The sequence below is a fragment of the Cyprinodon tularosa genome, unplaced genomic scaffold, assembly GCF_016077235.1.
Source record: "Cyprinodon tularosa strain WSP-4 unplaced genomic scaffold, ASM1607723v1 ctg149, whole genome shotgun sequence".
Lineage (NCBI taxonomy): Eukaryota > Metazoa > Chordata > Actinopteri > Cyprinodontiformes > Cyprinodontidae > Cyprinodon > Cyprinodon tularosa.
In genome coordinates, this window is record NW_024038320.1 from 1,448,700 (window position 1) to 1,472,264 (window position 23,565).

Sequence of the window (23,565 nt, forward strand, 5' to 3'; positions counted from 1 at the left end):
AAGTCAGGATAATGAAACAAAGAAATCCGACGGCGGTCCGACCATGTGAGACCCCCTCCAGGATACAGCAGTGGTCAAACGCACATCAGATAGAGGCTGGGGGAGGGATCTAAAGTCAGCAGCGAGTGTACAGCTGGCCGACTGATTATTTTTCTTCTTCTGCAAACAGCGATGACAGTCTTGTCCTTCGTTTTAACTCAGTGCTCTTTTTTTTTCGTCGGGACGTATCAGCAAAACAAAGCGGCAGCACTGTACTCCCGTTATCAGTCAAGGCAAGCTAAATAAAAAGACTTTAAAGCACTCTCAATAATGTCTCGCAAGCAAAGCATGCAGAATGCAGCCAATACATATAGAAGCTATCTATTCATATATATTTATATATTCATGTATAAACTCTGCCCTGTGAAAATCATAGAATATAGCAGTGTTGCTACCTCACATAACAGCCATTATGTGAACATCCGAGCCAGGTTTACGTGTTTGACATCCCGCTCTAGTTTTATGTGTGTGTGTGTGTAGAATACATCTTTTTTTTTTCTTTTTTTTTTGCATTACATCAACAAGTCATTGACTCTGCTACATATCCATACTTTATATTGTATACTAGCTTTGACTACTACTTATAGGAATAATAAGAACAACAATAACAATTGCTTTGGTTTTAAAAAATAAAGTTCTTTTTCTTAGTTTGGCATAGAGAGTTTAGAAACTGGCATCGATCGGGATGGCCCTGGAATGAGACGCGCAGGTCTGACGACTTGGAAAGCAGGAAGGTATGGCGCCCTCTGCTGTGAAATGAAGAACGCTACATGTTCAGGTTGCTTGTGTCGACGTCGATTTGGTTGGTGAGTAGTAATGGATATGGAAGAGTGTGTGGGCGAGTGACGTTTATGGGACCTGGGACGTGCCGCTGAACGGTGTATGCCTAACTGCGTCACGCTAATACAGTCGTTGTGTATGTACAGTATGCGTGTCTGTGTCTGCGCTCTGTGTGCGTGTCGGACGTCTGCTGGGTGTCTAGGTGCATGTGGGGCTGGTGGCACTCTCCAGGGAGGACTGAGAGAGGCGTCTGGTGAGGGGTCCGATGCTGGGGTCTGCCAGAGAGGAGGTAGGGAACAGCTTGTACCAGCCACTGACGGTGGCAGAGAGGTCCAGGTCCTCCAGGAGGATCTGGGCCATTCCCATGAAGCACTTGTGGTCCATACGCCCGTAATCTCCCCACACTATGACCTGGAGGAGAAAAAAAAAAGTAACATAAACCTCTGTTAGTGACTTTTGCACACAGAAAAACAGCTGCATGCAATAATACAATTCAATAATAGGATCCAATAACTTTTTTTTATCGCGAACCAAGAAGTAATAAACGTTTACAAATCTTAAAGATAAACGCATTTTCTTAAACAGATTTATCGAAATCATGTAGTAAAGTTATTCTAGACAAGATATTTAAACATATTTTGTTAATATTGGACTAATGAGCTAAATCGGCTAGCCATCTTGTACACATAATTACCCATGGCGTTAAAATCAACTGGAATGTGGTTGGAACTTGTGCCAGATGCATTTTAAGTTTAGAACGCATTTGCCATGCTGTCTAGGAGAGGCACTAATTAAATAATTAGTGAGGGAAGGGGAATAAGTTAAAAGGCCACTATAGGGATGACAGTTTTTTTTTCTTCCCATTTGGGCTGAAACTGATGGAAAAGAGGCCGAATCACAACGCATCTAACTTGAAAAGTGACATTCCAACTATTCCAAGGAGACATCTTAGTGCGGATGTGTTAACCAGAGCAGAAATATTACAAAAAAACTTTTTAAAATAAAATCAGAAAACCAGGAAGCTATTACCTGTAGGACTTTGCCCTGAGGACTTTCGTCAAACAACAAAGCCTGCTGGTATGTGGGATCCAGAGTCTTCTTTACTACTTTGGTTTTTTTCTTGGCCAGGCACATCCCGTTCTCCAGAACGTATACCTTCACATAGGTTGCTAATAGAGAAGATAACAGTGAGCCTTCGACATGGGCGGCGCAGCCAAACTCACCTTAGACAGATGAAATAAGTACCTGGTATGTTCTTGGAGCCTGGTTTTGGAGTCAACCCTCTGGCCTGGTTCACCTCCACCTCCAGCTGCCCTCCTCTGTCTACCATACCTACATGAACATCCCCTGAAGAGAAGGAGCAAAGCGCCAACAGAAATTAGAATAAAACCAACGCATTTATCTATCCTGACAGCAGGTGGCGACAGAGATCTGCTGCAAAGTGCTGGCAAGCAGAGGACCCACTCATGTGTTTCATTTAGTCTGACTTTTTACCTCAAAATAATTTATGAGTGAAATGTTGTACATTTAGAGATAACTCTATTTACAAGTCATCTCTTACAGCAAAGAACAGTTATCTGAATGGTTTTAGAGGACCATTGCATTTTTATTTTAATTCAAAGTTCTAGGTCGGTGTTAAAAATAAACATTTACATCAAAACCTACAAAACACAGCCATCTGTTTTCCTATCATGATAGAAAATAAAAAAAATTGGACCATTTAACCCCAAATGATCCAGTGATTTTATGAATCACTGGATCATTTTAATTTTATACTATTGAGTAAAAATATTAAAATGTAAAATACCAACACAAATTAGCATATTATTAGAAGCTAGCTATAAAACATACTTTATAAATAGTTTTCTTAGGTTCTGACAGCTAGTAAATCATTGGGAATATAATATAATATGATTGTTAGTCTGTAACAGTAGGCCTGCTTGCCAATTTACCTTTGTCAGATTGCAAATGATGGATAAGTTCATACAGTACTAGCGCCATTATTACATATTACAGGTTACACAAAATCAGCTGTTTGCATGCTGTTCGAAAACATTAGCCTTTACGTTAATGAACAGCACACATACACAGTTCTTAGTAAAAATCACTTTATTTTTTAAAAAAGTGCTAGATTTTGGCCACTCTCATAAGATGTAACCAACCCTATGTGAGAAAACAATTCCCCCCCCAGAAAAAAATCAAATTGACAAATTAGATGACTATGATGACTATGCAATGTGATGTGCCTATTTTTTTTTATCATAGGTGGCAGTAATGTACTTATGCTATGAAACAGCAAGTGTTTGTCCAAGTGATGAATTTATCTTTATTTTAAAAGTGTTAAGCCCCCCTGATAATGAGAACATCATCATTGTTTGATGCTGTTGCACACGTATTGTTTATGTTGCAACCGGTCTAACTAGGGAGTAACAATATGGCGGCCGGTGGCCTCACTCCAACCCTTGCTACCAACAGGCTATCCAGTGAATAATTAGAGATCAGAGGGGTAAACGTATTGAGCTAAAGGCTCACTTATAAAGTCCAGGTCTCCAAGTCTCCTCCTGACCAATGTAAGTTCACTCAGCAACAAACTGGATGGGATTCAGCTGAGGATGGTCTAATGTAAGATGGATGGCCATTGGAGCTGGCGGACCTTGCTTTACTCTGGGCTGATAGAATTACAGCTGCAGGGAAGATCAAAGGTGGAGCTTTGGCAGTGTGCATTCACAAGTTCTGATACACAGCTACAAAAACAATGAAAACCTCCTGCTTCCCAAATTTAAAATATCTGACAGTGAAGTGCAGATGATTTAAAGCCTGGACAAAACAAAGAGCAGATCCCACATTGGCTGCTGCCTCGAATGAATTACTGCCACCATCTTGGAGCGGTTGTCCTACCCACTTGGCTAAACAAAAAACAGCAGAGAGACGTCTCAACAGCGCCAATAGGCAAAGTGATCCCTGAGGGGTCTTTTCTTTATATACGTCCATGATTTAAATTGGTTATAAAATTTAGCTCTGTTATTATCAGTGAAGCCTACAAAGCACCAAAATTGAATTTTAAGTTATCACAGGAGGAGCTGCGCAGTGTCTATAACAGTCAAATGAATGATAATTCAGAGGCAGCTGTGAACAAGGCTACAGACTTTCAATGATGTGGAATCAAAGGCTACGCTCCACAGATTTATTGCGTTTGCAACCAGAGACCACAACCAGATCTGCAACATTCCTGGAGCATTAAAAGCTGGGCGCATTTCTCCCACACATTTAAATGTCATATCACATCTCTGTAGACCTGGTCGATGCATATAAACCTCTGACCTGCAGAACTGAACTATTTATCAGAACCATTCAGGTCGGGACTCCTTACAGGAATACTACACAGACTGAGCGTTCAAAGAAGACCCTGATCTGCAACAATACACATCACCTATGGTGTCCTATATTGACGTTTGCACTGATGCGGTCATTCCCACAAAAACAATGAGCAGACAGTGAGGCTGCTATGGAAACATCAGTATGCAGGTTACAGATCAGGAGAGACACTGACCCACAGCAGAGCCCAGAGAGAACCAGAAGAGAGCATCTAGCAGGCAAAGCTCAGATACAAGCAGCGCATTGAGGAGGAGTTAAGCAACAACAACCGGTATGTGGAGAGGTATGACCCAGCTCGCCCTGACACCTTCTCCTTTGCACGTTTTGACACTCCAAGCAGCAGAGGGACTGAGCAGGAGTATCAGGCTCTGGAAACTCATTCCATCTTGTGAAGAAGGCCTCATTGTGGCTCTTTTTTTTTTCTGTAGAAGGCGGAAATGGACTGGACTCTCTACTCAGCTGCTCACAAATCTTTATAGGGCCACAAATAAAAGCATCCTGGGCCTCAGTGTGACAGGGTGGTATGGTGGTGAGGACTATTCGATCTGGACTCGGTTCATGCTTCACAAATCCAGATAGAGGCATTGGGAATGCACCGGCAATGCACTGTCTGTCCCGCTTAATCCATGGAAAAAGATTCAGCCACATTAAATAAAAAAAACAAGTAGACTAAAAGACTTTCTCTCCTAAAGCTGTGAAGACAACGGCACCCTGTAGGCAGACACTAAAATCCCTAGCTGAAAACCAAGCAAGCCCACTTAGACTGTTTCAGCACAAGCTGCGCTTCATATAAATCCTACATGCCACATTCCATGTACATATGTTTTCTTGTTTCTACATTTTTTAAAGTTTTCCCTGAGGATGTTTTCTTTCCTTCCTCTATACATGGCTTTATTTTATGACTGTGTATTACATGTGTGTTGGAAACATTTTGGTCACACAATGACAATAAAGACTCTTGATTATTGGTTCTTGGCCTTAATTAAGCATGGAGAGTGAGCAGAGGGACACCGGCAATTACGCCACATATGGATTTTTTAAGGGTGAGGATTTTATTTCCCCCTCTTGACAATGGAGTTTGAGAAACTCATTGTGAAGCCCATTGAGCTGAAGCCTTATCAGTTTGAGCTGCTTGCTTTAAGGTGCTGACTTAGCGATGCCCAAAGCTGGGTCTGCTGAGGGGGTGGAGGACAGAAAGACTCTATGGAAGCGTATGTCTGGGTGAGTTGTATTCATACCCAAAATAGGGCTATGATGATGAAAGGCTGTACCAGCACGTTTTGCTTCAACCAATAAGAAAATTCAATAGTAATAACCATCGTTCACATTAAGATGCCATCCATCCATTTTCTAACATGCTTACACCCAAGTGGGGTCGTGAGGAGTGCTGCTGCCTATCTCCAGCTGTCAATGGGTGTGAGGCGGGGTACACCCTGGACAGCTCGCCAGTCCATCGCAGGGCAACACAGAGACAAACAGGACAAACAACCCTTCACGCACACACTCAGACCTAAGGAGAGAAGCCAATTAACCTAACAGTCATGTTTTTGGACTGTGGGAGGAAGCCAGACAACCCACACATGCTCAAGGAGAACATGCAAACTCCATGCAGAAAGATCCCGGACCGGCAATCGAACCCAGAACCTTCTTGCTGCAAGGCAGCAGTGCTACCCACTGTGCCACTAAGCAGCCTGCGCCACTGAGCAGCCGCATGCTTTATACACAAATACTTCAGAGCTAAGGAGATAGTAACAGTAAAATAGCACCCCAAAGGCCCAGTTCACACAGTTAAAGGAGAAGTTCGGTTTTTTACACTTTAAGCCCATTTTCTGTAGTGTCCAGGATGAAATCGAATGATCGACACCAAAATTTTGACAATTGCTCCTGTCTCTGCTTTTTGGCTCATTTAGAATCACCCCCTGGCTGCTTTAGAATGGCTAGCATAGAGCATGTCCGATAATGTCCTTAAAACAACCTTAAACGTTCTTTTTTTTAAATATGCTACTCACCGTGTCGTCAGCGCTGTTCAATGACGTTCCAAAAAAAGTTTCGTGAAGAAAAACCGTTCCTGTCTTGTTTTATTTAGCATTTTGTAAATCCCATTGAGTTCTGTAGGAATAGTCAATATTCCGCTGCCACCGGAAACGGAAATGGGGCCTGTTTACACAGTTGTAGTCTTTTCGCTTCACTCTGTGTACTCCGACGTCGAGAATCAAGAATCCACCTTTCGTATTCCATTTTCAGAGTTTTTTAAAGTGTTTAACAGAGACGTTAGCACCTCGACGTCGGAGTACACAGAGTGAAGCGAAAAGACTACAACTGTGTAAACAGGCCCCATTTCCGTTTCCGGTGGCAGCGGAATATTGACTATTCCTACAGAACTCAATGGGATTTACAAAATGCTAAATAAAACACTACAGGAACGTTTTTTCTTTACGAAACTTTTTTGGAACGTCATTGAACAGCGCTGACGACCCGGTGAGTAGCATATTTAAAAAAAAGAACGTTTAAGGTTGTTTTAAAGGGACACTATGCAACATTTTTCAGTTAATTAATGTGTTCCATAACGTTATGGATGACTAAATGAGTCATTTCAGGTTGAACAAAGGTATTCTCAGCCGCCCTGGTGGTCTGTGGGGGAAATACTGCACTTGCAACTGCAGGAGCACCGACCCGCACCCACAGGCTCAGAAGTCTCGTGAGAGTCAGTCTTGCTTTACGGCGAGAACTGCTACACCCCCCAGTTAAAAGCATTCTCGTTGCTAGCACAGTGGCGATCTTTGTGCAGTTATGCTACGTTCACGCAGCAAAAGCAGCAAAATCGCATCTGCTGCTTCATTTTTGCTATTTGTACCAGTTAGTACTGACGCGCGGCTGAAGCAGCTTTGCTGCTCTGGCTGCAAAAGTGTGTCTGAGGCGCGTTGGGCGGAGCTTCACTATCCTTTCTCTGCCTTGCAGCTATATTTGCTGTGATCAGTGGGAATAAAGTAGTTTTAATATGTTTTTAAGTGAGAAAATACACCTGAAAACGTAATCAGTGCAGTCAGTTCATTCAGATTATTATCCTGCCTTCAATATTTTTTCTGTCGGAGCCGCTCAGACCCCCACATACCAGGGATGCCCCGACAGTATGTATCCCTTCATCAGCAGCGGTTCACCGCGGCAGCTGGTAGGTGTTTTTCATCTAAATAATCCAAACTGCATATTCTGCCGGCAGATTTCTGCATTTTAAGTTAATTTAGGCGTCAATAAACTGTTTAAGAGCAGTGATCATCAGCGCTGTGTCTCTCTCCCTGCGTTAAACGCACCCGACGCGCTGCTGCAGCCGCTCAGACGTGCTGCGCCTGCAGCTCAAAACGCGCCGCGGGACCTTTGCATGTAAACTCGCTGCTTCTGTCGCGCCAGCTACATCCAGTGTGAACGCAGCGTTAGTCATTCGCTGCTAAGCTCAAAACAACCGCGCCTGGCTTGACGGAGAAACCAGGAGAACAGCTGAGCATATTTACGACAGTGCACTTTTACTTTCGCCCTCTGGAGGGAGCCTCACTGGAAAATCAACACCGGTTGCATAGTGTACCTTTAAGGACATTATCGGACATGCTCTATGCAAGCCATTCTAAAGCAGCCAGGGGTGGATTCTAAATGAGCCAAAAAGCAGAGACAGGAGCAATTGTCAAACTTTTGGTGTCGATCATTCGATTTCATCCTGGACACTACAGAAAATGGGCTTAAAGTGTAAAAAACCGAACTTCTCCTTTAATATGCATAAAAAGTTGATTTCAGGGTGTGTTACACCTTAAGTCTCCTCTTTAAACATGCTTTAACAGTTTGTGTTACATGTTCCTATATTTTCTCTGTTTCCTGATGGCTTGTTCGTTGTTGTTTTTTTGCACCTTTGACAGTTTACTGGTGGAGGGGGCGGGGCGCCGCCAGTTAAGCTTTAAGCTGGGCTGGTGGCACACCTGTGAGGTGATTTTGTCTTTGTGACGTGTGAGGCAGTGAGTGTAGGAGGCTGCCGCAGCAGCAAAGTTTTAGTTTAGAAAGGTTCATTGAAAGGACGGTGCAGGAAGGCTCTGGAAAGGGAAAGAGTACTTCGGGATGGAGGGGAGCATCGAAGGTATTGGCCGAGATGAAGAATGTTCTTCGTATTGTTTGATTTGATTGTGAAACCGGCTGGATGCTAGCGAAGACAAGCACCGGGTAAGTTACACAAAGGCTAAGAAGAAACCATAAACGCAATCACGAGTGGTGTGTTTTAAGAAGAGAAGAAAATATATATAAATTAAAGACAAAAGAAAAAGAGAAAGAACATAAAGTTAAATGGAGCGTCTGATGAACGAGGGATCACGAGGGCTCGCCCTTCTTCAACGTATGTCAGCTGGTTGAGGAACTCTGATTGGGAATCTAAGGTAAGCCCCCACCACACTGTGTGTTGCGTCAGGTGTTTGTTTTCTGCTCACTGTTTCCTTTAATCCACATTCATACCAGTTATTGTTGCGGCCCCTATCCTCTCGCAACAATAAGAAAGAAAAACGAGCCAGAGTGAAAGGTAGTGGTTCGTAACATTTGAAAAAAGTGAAGCTGGTTAGGCACCAATAGAACCTTACCCATAGGGGGTGTAGCTAGTGTTTGTCGGCCTACGATCTGGGCAGGGCCAAGACCGTCCAGAAAGTCGCTGAACTGACTCTCAGGCCCCAGGCGAGTGGTGGGGAAGACAAACCTGAAGGAGAACAACACAATTAATGAAGAAACTGAAGAATAATCAAGACTGGATGGACATACTGTAGAAAAAGCTGCTGGTACACGTACGTTCCTTCTGAGCTGTTTGAGTTGGTGCTGCCATCGGTGGAGTCCTTGCTGCCCTGCCGCGTCACCCTATTCCTCATCTCAACAGCGATTCCAGTCTCTGTGCTCCTCCGGATGGTGCTGCGGAGCTTCTTCATTCCACCATCTAAAAATTAAAGAAGTAACAAAAGGCACCCTGTTTAACCGCTTTTGTCTTAGCAGAGCTAATAATGAAAAGTAGATTTCTTAAAAGGAAGTCAGTGTCATGGTCTTGATTCTGTTATGTTTTACTTTGCTCCATGTTTTCTAGTTTTATTGGTTTAATTCCTATTTTGTTGTATTTTCTGGATATATTTAAGTTATAAGGTTTTTATATGTTTCCCACTGTTGGCCTCTTGTGTTAGTCTCCTTTTCCCTAGCTCCTTCCTTTGCTGCTCTCTTCACACCTGCTCCCAATCTGCTCGTTAGTTCTTTCTATGTTAAGTCTACCATAAATACTCTCCTTGTGCAGTTCCTCAGTGCTGGTTCCTCGTCTCACTTCGTCTTACTCTGTCTTACTCCGTCATACCTCGTCCTACTTCATCTTACCCTGGCTCCTTATGATTGCTTTTCCCCTGATGTCTCCATGGTTCTGGTTTGTTTCATATTTCCCATGTTGGATTTTTGGATTCCCGCCTCTGCTACCTGTGTTTATTTCATTAAAACAACAAAAACTCACCTCTGCCTCCCCTGCTTCTGCATTTGGGTCCAAAAAACACAACTAAACCCTGAATCAGGTGAGCATAGAGTAGCACTTGCTCAAAGATGTCATTTAGACCTACATTATGGGAGTTAAAAAGTAAACCCTTACGCCAGAATCTATTGCTCTCCCTTTTTTAAAAGCAACTGCTTTCCACTGAGGAGGAATTTAAATTCACCTTGAGATCGGCCTGTTTCTGGGCTATTTATTTTGAAGCAAGTTCACTCAAGCGAGAAGCCATTCTCCCCTAATATCTTCTGGGATGTCCCTGCACTGGTGAAAAAAGATCTTTCCACTTTTCAGATATTACTACACTCCATTTTAAACACAAACACAGCCCATTTGGCAGCTGTTCTTGTTGACTGGAGGCAATGAGTTTTAAGGGAAAAGAGTTTTCACAGGTAGAAACGCTAGCAAGTGAGTGGCGTCCATAATGTTTTGGGTGGGCTACATGCAGTAGATTTGATGCAAACAACTTTCCACCAAAGCAAACAGGATGGGCCAGGATAGCATGGATTGGAGGAGCCAAGAGATCCACCATTACAACATCAGGTTGGAAATTCAGGAGGCAGATCTATTCTTTGTGCATGTGACAAAATCAGGCCTTTATGAGCTAGTTTGGAGAAGTAAGACAAGAAAATTTTCTGCAGCTTGCCACATACAGCAGATCTGTATCTGAATGATTTAACATGCATGAATATGGTATGTTGGATATAGTACCTAGACTGTTGATAACCCCAAACACTGTCTCAGTGGTGATAGCAGTATAAGGATGCTTTTCTTTGCCGGGTATCATTTCTTGCACTGACAGGTCTCAGCGTCAATGCAGACAAAGATGGGGGAGGGGCACTTTGCATTGTAGTGTGTGACTTTTGGCCTAATGCACTGATTCTGTCTGGTACAGTGCTCTGTGCACATACAGTATCATAGAGTGTAGTAAGAAAGAATTACATTGTGTGATCTTTGAATTTTGAGGAAGAATAATATTTTTAACAGCAAGTCTCAAGTTGTCACTAAATTGGCTGGTTTATTGTAAATATATATTTGGGGTCAACTGGTGATTCTGTGGAACCCACTGCCAGTTTTAGTCCGTGAGGCACACACCCTGTCTACTTTTTAAGCGTAGGCTTAAAACTTTTCCCTTTGATAATGCTTACAGTTAGATATGCTGTTTTAGGCCTAGATTGCTGGAGGATATGGGGACCCCTTTTCCATCATTCTGCTTCATTCTATCTCTATTCTCCCACTCTGCAGAATTTGTAATTTCAATCTCTAACGTTATGCTCTCTCTGCTTTTTCTCATTATAGTAGCTTCATCTGGTCTGTTCCTGTTTGGCTGTGACACCACCCTGGGGAGAAATATCAGCTGTGCTGCTGCCGTCAACACCTTGGTTTATAGATGTTCTAGATTGGCATGTTTTTCAGTGTAGTCCTGTTTCTCTGACTGTGATTGGCTGGAAGTGCTCTCTTCATCCTCTGACATGGGAGCTGGCTCGGAGCTCATCTACCGGGCCTCAGCAGATGGCCGCTCACACCCAGTCTGGTTCTGCTGGAGGTTTCTTCCTGTTATAAGGGAGTTTTTCCCCTCCACTGTCGCTACAAGCATGCTTAATGTGAGAGATTGCCTTTGAGTCGATGAGTCAAAGCAATCAACTGGTTTTTCTTAGATAGAAAACTTTGAATCAATTTGACTCTATGACCTGGTGAACAGTAAAGTGTCTTAAGATTAAATATGTTGTGAATTGGCGCTATATGAACAAACTATATTTAATTGTATTGATTCATGAGATGAACTCTACTGTATATACCTTGCCCCATTTTGCCTACTCATTCCAAGGAGTATGAGGGATTGTTTTTATTTTTTACATCAGAAAACTTCATATACTGAATTTTTTATCTACAATAAAACATAAATGATATGGTACCTTGATATCTGCCAGTGATTGGGAACCACCAAAAAAGATATTTCTTGATAAGCTATTGTGCAGCACCTCTGCAGATATTTACTGTGGAGGTTCCTCCATCTTTTCTTCAGTGTTAGTATTTATTTAAAGGTCTTCACACAGTACATTTATAATTTCACTTTTGTGGTGTTTTTTTTTTGCATTAGGTTGTTTACTATTATGGGTGCACACATTTAGTAAACACCTTTTGTTTATTTGAATTGAATTAATTACTTTTCTTTGCTGAGTTGAAGGACTGGCTGAGTGGAGAGGACTGGTTGGAAGGCAAACCAGGAAGTGGGACATACCATCAGGCTGCTGGAAGCAGGGGACTGGATATTAGTCTGCTTCTCTCTCTCCACTTATGGCATAATTGTTAAAACATTTTTGGCGTTATGATGTTTTCTTTTGATAGTTGTGTTATAGTCAAAAGGTGTTAGTTTGAATTAGTTATCTATGTTTATGCATTGTTTGTCTCTGTCTCATCTCCCACCCCTCCTCGTTTGTGTAGGCTAGCCTTTGTGTATAAATTCCCCTGTGTGTTCATTGTGAAGTCGGTTTTTTTGGTTTGTTATCCTGAGTTAGGTATGCCTTAGTTGATTTCATTTGGGTACATTTTTTTATATTTTTTTGAGATTTGATGTAAGCCCTTCTTTTGTGAAGATTATTTTTGGAAAATAAATAGAGAATACTTTTTTATGCCTTTGTCCTTGTGCCTTACTGGACGGACCACCACATTTACCAATATCAAAAGCCAGTGCTCTTGGCTAAAAATCAACAGCAAAATAAAGAGAGGCATTTTCTCCTGGTTTACCATATAGAATCTCCACCTTTGCTCAACTTCAAATGTTGTGTTAACTAGCTTTTAATAATAACATTACCAAGATGAGTAACTAGAGCATCTGTACAACTAATTAGGACTGCAGCCGTGGTACAGGCAGAACCTTTTGCTCTATGGGAGCCTAAAAAGCTCAGAAAATGGAGGGAAGTTACTTAAAGGAAGACTTTTAACAAGCCGTTTGCTCGTTGTCACAGGGTAAGAACACACCCTTCTACAGCCGTCCCACCTCATTAGCCCGAGCAACTCCAGTCTCATTAAGCATCCCTGCCATGCCTGTCTCATCACCATGACAACCACCGACACTGTGCGTCGTCACCATCACTATGGAGATAAACAAAGGCAAACAGAGCCCCTCGATGAGACTTTGGGGATGATGATGATGATAGAAGGGCTTTGAATTGACGATAAGGAGTGGCAGAGGAGAGGAGGGAGAAAGAGGAGGATGAGAAGGATGGGGTCCCACGGGTGTTTGGGAGGAGGACGCAGCCGCTGTCTTCTAGTGCTTTCTATTTATAATCCTGCAGTCAAGAATATTTCCAACTGCCACGTGTGTATGTGTGTGTGTATGTCTTAATAGCATGATACCTAGACCAACTCCTTGCGCGCTTCGGCTGCCATGGCAACCCCCACCCTCAGATCTGGACCCAGATAATGCCACTCGGGACAACGGGCTCATCTCCTGTCACTTTTTAATTATATTATTGAGGTAACACTTATTTAGCTCCCTGGTACTCCTCATAATACCAAGGCTCACAATCAAACCACACAGGCCTTGTTAAGCATTTGTCGTGCAAATATGGCAGAACAGCAAACCCACCAAGACATGGCTAGATTAAGCAGCCTTAGTTCTGATGCTTGCAACTCCATGTTCCATTGTGAGGCATTTTACAGTGACAATAGTTGATTGAAAGATATATGGAGGTTAATACAGTGAAACTCTGCGGGATTAATCTCTTCGACCAAACCCTGCCATAGAAGACAGTTCAGCGTGATCTGGTAGCAAGAAAAAAACTCACCCATCATCCTGCATGTTTTTCTGTGCATTAAAACAAAAAATCAGCCTGATTAATGATTTAGTGATTGGTAGATCACAGCTGTATGGCTAAGCAGGTGGCCAGTGGCACAGGAGCACCACAGGGGACTGCATTTACTCCATTAATTTATCTTCAACACCTCAGACTTCCTGAGGACTTCCGTCTGCAGAAATACTCGTAGTGTTTGGGTGTATCAGAGATGGACAAAAAGCCAAGTACAAACAGTTGGTGGATCACTTTCTGGCATGTTGCGGCAACAATCATCTCGAATAAGAAGCTAACAAACGGAATGGGTCAGAAAAATAATCCAATCATGGGTTGTGGGCGTTGTGGAGGACTATAAATACCTCAGTGTTAAGGTGGACAACTAAGACTGGGCACACAAAGGTTAATCCATCTTTATTAAGAAACTGAGCAGAGTTTTGAAGTCAACAAGATCCTGAACATCTTCTACACTGTATAAGTTGTGGAAGACTGTAATCTCTTCTGCTGTCGTCTGTTGGAGTTGCAGGATCAGATTGAGTGACTTAAAAAACTAAGTAAGTTGATAAAGAAGCCCAGTTCTGTTCATCTAAAGTTTTAATCACAAAAAAAAAAACAAAACTCACAACCCTGATCCTCCATTTCAACTGGCTGTTGTACAAAAACAACATCTTTACTCAGACATTTCCTCAGATCAGCTGTAATACTGACCATGACAGAGGATCCTTCCCTAACCATGGTCAGCAGCAACAACAACCATATAGAGAATATTGAGAATTTCATTATGAAATTATGATTCATTTAAGGTTTTAATATTTCTGTATTTCAGGGACTTATGGGTGTGGCAAAAATGGCGGCACTGTGTCATCAAATGGATAATTTTGTTTCACCCTACCCTGTAAAAGGGCAAGCATGGTACAGGGGAAAACTTTTATACATGGCTGTGGTTGCAGTGCGCTTTAGAGGAAAGGCCACCTGTGTTTCAGTGTGGAGAAATCTTGTGCTTTTTCATTACTTTTGTGACCCAATTCTTTTATGCTTTGCATAGTTTTTTTAGCTGAGTGACTAATAACACGTTTTTATGGTTTGACAAACTCAAAACACACATTTCATTTACTGCTACTGCTACATTGACGTTAACTTTTCTTTCATGAAATCCTAACAATGCCTTTTGAATTTTCAGGTTGTACTTGTGCTCATACTCAAACTTTTCAACAGGCTAATTTCTGGGGGTATGAGTTTAACTGTGGATGGTAGATTGACCATCTGGTAACCTGCTGCAGCCAACAGTATGAAGCATATTGCACTGAAATCAGTGAGTATGGTTGTGGACCTCAGAGATAGAGGAGCCCCACCCGTCCCTAGTGACTCTCTCAGTCAACTGCGTGAACTCCTTCCACTTCCTGGCTACCATCATCGCTAAAGACCTCAAGTGACAGTAAAACAACACCATCTTCCTCGGTAAGACGACACAGCAGAAGGTGTAATTCCTGCCTGTGGCAGCTGAAGTAGTTAAGCCTGTTAGACAAAATTATGCGATTCTACTCTGCCATCATTGTGTCCATCCTGTCATCCTCCATCACTCTCTGGTATACTACTGCCACCACCAGGGATAAGAGCAAGCTGCAGCGTATCATGCACTGTAAAGATAGGGATAATACTTTCAATCTGCATTCTCTTCTGTAACCGTGCACCTCCAGTATTTTAATGTAAACAGGAAAGATTTTTGCTGACCTAGGGTGACTGCTGGGCCACTGACTGGACTGGACCTCACCAGAGAGCCCTGAGTCGCCCATCCTCAGGAGGGGGGCTGGGAACCGGTAAGGCTGGGGGAAGGTGTCCAGGCTACTGTTACATGGTCAGGTTTGGTTACTCCGTCCCCCACTGGCTCCCTGTTTCGACTACCTGATTGCACCAAATCCCATCTTCCGAGACAAAAATCCTGGATGATTTTGAAATTCCCCCCGGACATTTTTTTTGGTCTGAAAATTAAGACAAGTCCGCGAAAAAGAGGATGTCTGGTCACCCTATGTCGACCCCTTTCACCATTGACACAGCCTATTTCAGACTCTTCTCTGTGGCAGGAGGCTACACTCTATAAGGACCAAATCCTTTCTCCAGAAAAACTTCTTCTAGTTTGCAGCGGGCTATATTAACAATATCACCCACTGTCACCTTCCCCCTTTAAATAATACAAATATCTCAGCCCAGGTAAATACTACTTCATTTTATAGGCTTGTTATTTTAGATTTTTTTTATCTATGCTCTTCCTCTGATGAAGAATTTTTCAAAACAAATTGCATTTTTTTATCCCACATTATATGTTTAAACATTTATTAAGTCAAGTTTATGTTTTTCCCTTTTCACCAAATAATATTATTAACACACTATTTGGCAATGAAGCCTTTTTTCGAATTCTAAAATTGCAATGAGGATAATAATTGATTTGTAACTTATTGGTACTATTCTCTCTCTGTTCATATTTCTCTCCCATGTTGGTCACAACATTCTCCCCCAGGTATAGAGTTTAAGGCCATAACACGGAATATATTTACAACTAGAGTTTGAAATTATAGCTTATCGAATAATGTATTTAAGCATTCCTTTGATTTTAATATATATTTTCTTTCTTCTCTGCAGATCATATATGCTTAATATTATGAATTTAAGACCAATTAATATGGGGCACCTGGGTGGCACAGGTGCAATCTATGTTCTGAGCTGTTCATATGAAAAGCACTCAAGAAGTCTAAAAAGAAAAATTAAAATCCCTTAAAATCCCCCAAAATAAAAATAAAATAATTTATTCTAGCAATGTGATTTATCATGTCCCTCTGAAATTTACGTTTCTTTGCTATCAAGTCTGTTTCTGTTCAGCCAGATGATGAGTGAATATGAGTTCATACACCCAACTGCAACATTCTGAGTGGTAAACTATTGAGGATCTATTCATTTTAACTTCATATCCAATTATTTGCCGGCATGCTCCTCCTTTCTCATCAAAGCTCCCCCCCTCCCATTCCTCAATGGTGTGAAGCAGTGATCTCTTCCTTCCTATTTAATCCCCTCCTCCTCGCCTGCGCTTTCCCTCCATCCGTTTCCATGGCAATGCCTTCTGCAATGCACCAAGAGCCCCGGCATGTTCACTCATAAGCCTTTCCTCTTACTCTGTATCGTTCTTAGGTTGTATTGTCCTCTCTACTACTCCTAATCCTCTGTGATTCAGCCCTGCTTTCTCTATCCTTATCTTGGCCTCAAACTTTTCCTTTTGTCTCCTGTTGTTAAACACTTCTGTTTTTTTCTTCTTGCTTCACCTGTTTCTCCATTGCGTCCTTTTTGTATGTTGTTGTTGTTGTTGTTGTTTGTTTTGCCTTTTTCTGCCTTTAGCAACCAAATCTTATCTATTTATCATCTACTCATCACTTACGGTAAATAATTTAGTGGGGTTTTTTTCTCCTGCCCTGCTGGTGAACTGACTCCCTGGTATTAATATCAATCCCACACAGATACATCCAAAAGCAATAGAGGTTTAAAGTGTTATAGTGTCTAAACTTACATAGACAAGAGATTTTCTAGGTCTTTGTGTTCAGAAAAACCCTAAATGTTCCTGATCGTCAATGTATGACTAAAAAAAAAAACAGAAAATGTGTTGTTTATATGCTAAAAACTTTTTTAGTGGAAAAACCGTTTCCTTTAACCATAAAACTATGACCATAAAAGTTTTAATAGGCTGCATGAGGCAAATAGATATATAGTCAATGAAAGGGAATAAAGATAGGTGGGATTACAGAAAACGCTAACAACGCAGAAAAGAGCCTCTTACACTGAGATATCATGCATATAACTTCAGTGTGTGTGTGTGTGTGTGTGTGTGTGCACAGCAGATCATTAAAGCTGCTCTGACATTTGGAGAGAGCACTGATGAAGCCTCTCTCATTATATGCTGTAATATAGAATGCTGTTTTTACTCCCCCGGCCGCACCAACATGCCTATTGGATGCACCGGTGACGGCAACGATCCGCCATGCATAGCAACAGTAACCAAGGAAGGAGGATTGGACATGAAAGACCTGCTGTGGTGTCTTTACCGCCAGAGTCCTGTTATATGTGGACCACTGGGAGACTAACAGTAGAAGGCTCTGAAAGACAACAGACTGTTCAGGGCTGTATATAGAATGCTGCAAGAGCCAGATTCATGCACCACGCAGCCCCAAAGTCAAAAAGTTCGATTGCACTTTACATTCATTGAACTTACTTGCATCAAGTTGGGTAAATAAAAAATACTTTGCAAACCAATAACTGCTCTGAATGTTTTAATAGTTTATTATAAGGCCATTGACATTATTTTGAGCCGCCAATATCTAGAATTCAGTGATGTAGTGGACAGTTGCAAGCCTTATAATGATAATAGAATAAATAATAGCTAATCTATCTCATGTTACTGAAAACATAACCAAAAATTTATTTTCCTTTTTATAAATGACAAAAATCTAAAAAATAACGCATGTTGTTAATAAGGTACTGTTCAATACAGTAGAGTGCAGGGTGTGGAAAAAAATCAGTGCTTCTTACCCATACAGCAAACAAAACTGGTTTATTGTTCCTAAAAGAGCAAGCCAATACAAATCGGTCACTTTAAACTTATTACTGGTTAAGTAATATAACAACTGCCAAAAACTAAGTCTAGAACTAATAACCCTTTATTTGAAAGGCATACTCCTCCACTGACAGCACTGTCACCAGTTCCGTTAATCAGAATCTAATAATACTTAATATTAATAATACAACCAAAACCATTGACTTGGTCTGTTTCTGATCATTATATATTTTAATCTACACGCAATTGTTTTGACCAACTAGATTAGTTGTTTTTCCAAACAATCTATTAGAGTATAACCGAACTCTATCCAAACACTCAATCAAACTCTCTTACAAACTCCTACATCTTGACTGAATGCTGAGTTTGCGGGCGATCTGAACCACTTCCCAAAGCGGTGACATGGTACAGCAGTAGTAAGGCTTCAGAGGTCATTGATTTCAGCTCCACTAATAACAACACTAATCTTTTCCACAGACTCCAAAACAAAAAGGAGGGCAGGAAGAACCCAACTCATTGCTTCTTAGCAACATGTTTTACAGATACAGCTTTTCTAGAAAACTGGCATGAAAATCACTGTTTGAAAATGACTGAAAATGAGTGTTTAAAAAAATGAATACATTTTCTGCTCCACAAATAGGCTAATTGTGGCATTAAGATTTGGGATGACTTGACAGAGCATTCCGATTTCACGGCTTTACAACATTTTTGTTTAACTATGTTTCAAAGGACGTTCATCTATACAGTAGCAAAAAAGATAAATCTGAATAATTTTGGATTGGCCAGCCGTTGTCAATTCCCCATTGTCTTAGCAGCAGTAGTGTCAAAAGTACACACATTTGTTACTTAAGTAGAAGTATAGATACTGCAGTATAAAAACACTCTGGTAAAAGTTGAAGTATCAAGTTGACCTCTTTACTCAAGTAAAAGTGAAAAAGTATGTGCTCCAAAAACTACTTAAAGTATAAAAGTATAAAGTAACCTTTAAGAAAAACGCCAGATGCCACCATATGAATTGATAGCTCAATTTTTCGACTATTTCAAAAAAAGAGATAGGGCCAAGGATGAGGGAGGTCTTGTTGGTCTCCGACTCCATATCTAGATACGCTCTTGCCTGTGTCCGACCTTTCAGACATTTAGACATCTTTTTCTGAATCCAGCATTGTCGCATGGCATAGACAATTCACGTTTACAGTTTGAAGAACACCTGCTTGCTTCTGATGATTTCCTTTAGCTAACCAATGAGTGTTTGCGTTATATGACTCATCCATGGCATGAAATATATATTTATAAACATTAAACCAGGGGTAACTAATAAAAAATCAGTGGGGTCTGAATAAAGAAAATCAACCAGTAAATGCCCGGAGATATTTTTAATGATCTGTTAATTTAAACTGAATTTAACACTGAAATAAAATAACGTATTTATGCATTCATGTTATGCATTGAATAAAAAAAAAGGATAAAAAAATAAAAATAGAAATTGCCAAATAGTGCATCCCGTGCTATCTCAGAGGAGTTGACACTTGTATGACTGTATTCCTGTATATCCATCACTAGTTAAAGGACAAGATTGAGCAAATGCAAATTCTGCCTGTAAAACAATGACAGCGCAATTGTCGCTGTATGATCTGAAGCCTCATTTGGAGCTTTTAAACAGGCTTTTGAAAAGCTTTGATAATTTGCTGCTGTAATATAATAGATATTTTAGAATAAAAAGCTAGCAGATGTGCATAATCAAAAAATAACAGAAATACAATTATAGAGCATTCAGTATTGTAAGAAAGCCCACACTGTTTCTGAATAAATACATTATTGTATGAGTTAAGTTCTGTTCCGTTTATGTCTCTTTCCTTGTAAGTATGAAATGTCCCATGCTCCTGAATGCACCATAGCTGTCTGACGCTCGCGAATGCATCACACTGGTCTGTGTAGATGCGCGTTTGATTTTCAGCTGAAGACAAGCTTTGCAGTTTTAAAACCCACGTCGGCTAATCGCTGTTTATTGTTGTGTGTGAATAACAAGAGACTACAACAAATAAATCAGCTTTACCTCGGACAAAATCTTTGGATTTAATGTTGTTCATAACATCGCAGTCCGCTAATCCGTGACCTGTGCTTTAAACCGAAGCCAAGAGTAACAAGTAACGTTTGTTTTAAAAATGTAAGGAATAGAAAGTAATAGAAAGTAGTGAAAATGTAATGAGTAGAAGTCAAAAGTAGGAGGAAAAATAAGTAATGGAGTAAAGTATAGATACCTAAAAAGTGTACTTAAGTACAGTAACGAAGTATTTGTACTTCGTTACTTAACACCTGTGCTTAGCAGTAATGACTTTATTAGATTCTTTATAAATATGATTGATTCTATAAAAAATAAGGTAATTGGCACCCAACTAAATATGTTTGGTACATCTCTGGAAGATGAGGCAGCATCTGAGATAACTATAGAGTATGAACTGTTTTGATGTAATTGAGCTTTCAGTTAGCACCACTATTATCTTAATATAAGCCTTCAACTTGTGTGTATTTTGCCAACAGGTTTCAATATTTTATATTAATTTAGGTGTTAATAAGCTGCATCAGCAGCACTGTGTCCGTCTCCCTGCCAGCTCCCAAATCAGCTTCGTTGATTGGTTTATGTGGCGCGTCAAGCAGCAAAAGTGTAATTTTTCAAACTCCAGCAGCTGCTGCTTTCGTAGCGCGTTGCACGCTTCAGATGTTCTGAAGCTCATGATGCGTTGCTTTAGCTGCTCAAAACATGTTGCAGGACCTTTTGCTGCAACTTGATGCACGTCAACCATTGACTTTTCATGCTAACTAGTTGCTTCTGGTGCCTCTAGTTCGTGCGGTCTGAACGTAGCGTTAGCAGGGTTCTGCAGGAGGTTTCTTCAAGTTAAAAAGGAAGTCTTTCCCTCTCCAATCTCACTGCATGCATTCTAGGTGTGAGGGTTTACTCTAGAGTCAAAGACTTTATGCAATTGGTACATTTTCCTTAGACAGAAAACGTTTTACCATTCTGACTGTATAATATGATTGAATGTCTCAATAAAGTTCCTTGAAGTGATGTGTTTTAAATTGGTGTTATATAAATAAACTGAATCAAAACTAATTGAATTGAATGAAAACGAGCTAATAACATCATGTGTTTTCCTCTTTGAATGCTTTACTCTTTTTGCCTTAATGTCCATTCAAAGTGTTAAATATCACATAACACATCTGAACCATTCACTGCTAATGTTACAATGTTCCATGATGGTTATTCATATTCCCTAAAGCATACGGAGAGCATAATGTGCCAGACACTGAAGTGTAATCCAATAATCCAAGTGTTGTTTTCTATTTAATGATTATACAGAGGAATTAAACAAATCTAATCTCCTATGTTGTCCTTGTGTGTAAGACAGACTGTTTAGAGCAATAACACATAACCAGAAAGTCATAGAAGGGATTGGTCTGTGAGAAGAAATTAGTCATATAGCACCATAATCCATAGGAAATGATTTCTTGAAATCGAAAGTCTTCATGTGTGCCAGGATGTCTGTCAATTCGTGAATATATCCCACCGGCTCTCATCTAGTGGCAATTAATTACAATAAGGAAAAGAGTAATCTAATTTAGATGTAATTTCCTCATGATTACTCAACTCACTGCCTAATGACCAAGTGATGAGCACTTGAAATATGGCAGAACAATTTATAAAGAAAAACAAAGCTGTGAAGAAAGAGACAAATAAGGCACATACATTAAAACTTGTTTAAAATCCTTCTTAAGAACTAATAATGAAAAAAATATTACAACTACTGAGAAGAGACTATGTGGCTACATGGTTTTTTACATCCACATACCTTGACGAATTAGGACCTTGCCGCTGCAAAAAAAAAAGGACTTATTCATATATCATGTGGAGTGCATTGCCCACAAAGTTTCTCTTGTTTGGTCTATGTTATCTCTACTATGTCAGCTGGCAGTTAGGTTTCCATTTGCCCTTTGCCTGACTTTTCTGGTTTTTCGTTTCTCAGAAGTGGTCAGAACTCAGAGTACATGTGGTGTCAATTGTCTGGGTTCATCGCACCAACTAAGGTAAGAGACTACAGTAGTAGCTATTCAAAATTTCCCCACTTTCCTTGATGGGCCCTACAATTCCTTTTTAAACACCAATCTTTGTACTAAAATATTCTTTCTGTAATGATTTGTGGACATTAAGCTCTAAAGAGAAGTGCCATCTCCTGGTCACCCTTTAATTCAGCGAAATGGTGGAGTCAGAGTAAAAAAATATGCATGCCCCTCCTGGGGTGAACCAGGAGGGGGTCACTCCAGTAGATGGAAGTTGCAAGGAACTCTGCTGGGAGTTGCAGGGAAGTGGGCTGCCATTTGGCAGGCATTTGACTGGGAAGGGCCATTATGAATGGCTGCTACTGTATGACAAAGTGGGATAAATGACAAAAATGTCCAACATAGTCTTAACACTGAAATGGACCGGTACTTTATTTACTCCGTGCTGCTTTCTCTGTATGGCTGCACTACCAATACTACACAAGTGGTTGAATTCCATCGGTTTTTAGATCACTGTCAGTTCACCACTGGCATGGATAAAATAAGGGTAATCCTAATAGCCTATAAAAAAACTATAAGTCACCTTCATTGCAGAAACAGAACTTTCTATCAAATATAATTTGGAGTGATGCACATGCAGAACCTAGACAGTCATCCAGCCCAGTAACCAAGATACAGTTGAAACGTTCAGACTGTCTGGCTAAGAATAGGCCACGGAAAACATGATAGATGTCTGAGCGAAAGTGGGAGCTAAAGAGATGGAGATTGACTCAAGGAGATAAAGGAGAGAGGAAATTAAGGTTTCAGCAGCTGGATCAAACACAGCGGGCACGACAAGTGGTGACATCAAAGATGAGACAAGTGGGAAAAGTGATCAGCCGTCATCTTAACTGATGTTTGGTAGCCTCGGTGGGGAAAAGAAAGCTTTCAGAGACCGGAGTGAAGCTTTAGTATGACTGTAGCACCAAAGCAAAATTAAAAACCCCACACTGAAAGCAATAAAGGAAGGTGGTAGAGCTAGAAGTGGTGTGTGCCTACAACAAAGCATTAGTCTCACCTGAAATAGCATCATTTTTCAGTGAGTCACCCAGAGTATGAATAGCAATCGTGTGTACTCAAAGAAAGGAATAAACATTATTGTGGAAGGCAGTTAAAGTGTTCCCACAACAACTTCCTTCATTCTGTCAATTCTCTGCTTTTTTTATTCAGTACTACTCGCTTTGCTGAATGCTTTTCAGAGCAGAACCAAAGTTCAATAGTTCTTTTGTAGAAGTAGCTGATGACTGCCAGTGTTCCACAAAAAGACTTGAAATGCGTTTTCCAACAGTGACTTAGTAGCAAACCTAAAAGTAGGCCACGAGTGAGTCACAGTGAAAACACCTCAGATTAAGATAACT

At 40.7% G+C, this 23,565-nt stretch overlaps 1 protein-coding gene across 1 annotated transcript in view; it reads right to left on the minus strand.

Moving 5' to 3' along the window:
* Positions 1-205: 205 nt before the first annotated feature.
* Positions 206-23,565, minus strand: part of rims3 (regulating synaptic membrane exocytosis 3) — a 73,348-nt gene continuing 49,988 nt past the window's right edge. Inside the window, exons 3-7 of the mRNA XM_038279186.1 lie at positions 9,004-9,145; positions 8,802-8,914; positions 2,065-2,166; positions 1,849-1,988; positions 206-1,230 (exon numbers count right to left, since the gene is read on the minus strand). Of these exons, the coding sequence (XP_038135114.1) occupies positions 1,018-1,230; positions 1,849-1,988; positions 2,065-2,166; positions 8,802-8,914; positions 9,004-9,145 (710 nt within the window). The 3' untranslated portion in view covers positions 206-1,017. The remainder of the gene's footprint in view (positions 1,231-1,848; positions 1,989-2,064; positions 2,167-8,801; positions 8,915-9,003; positions 9,146-23,565) is intronic.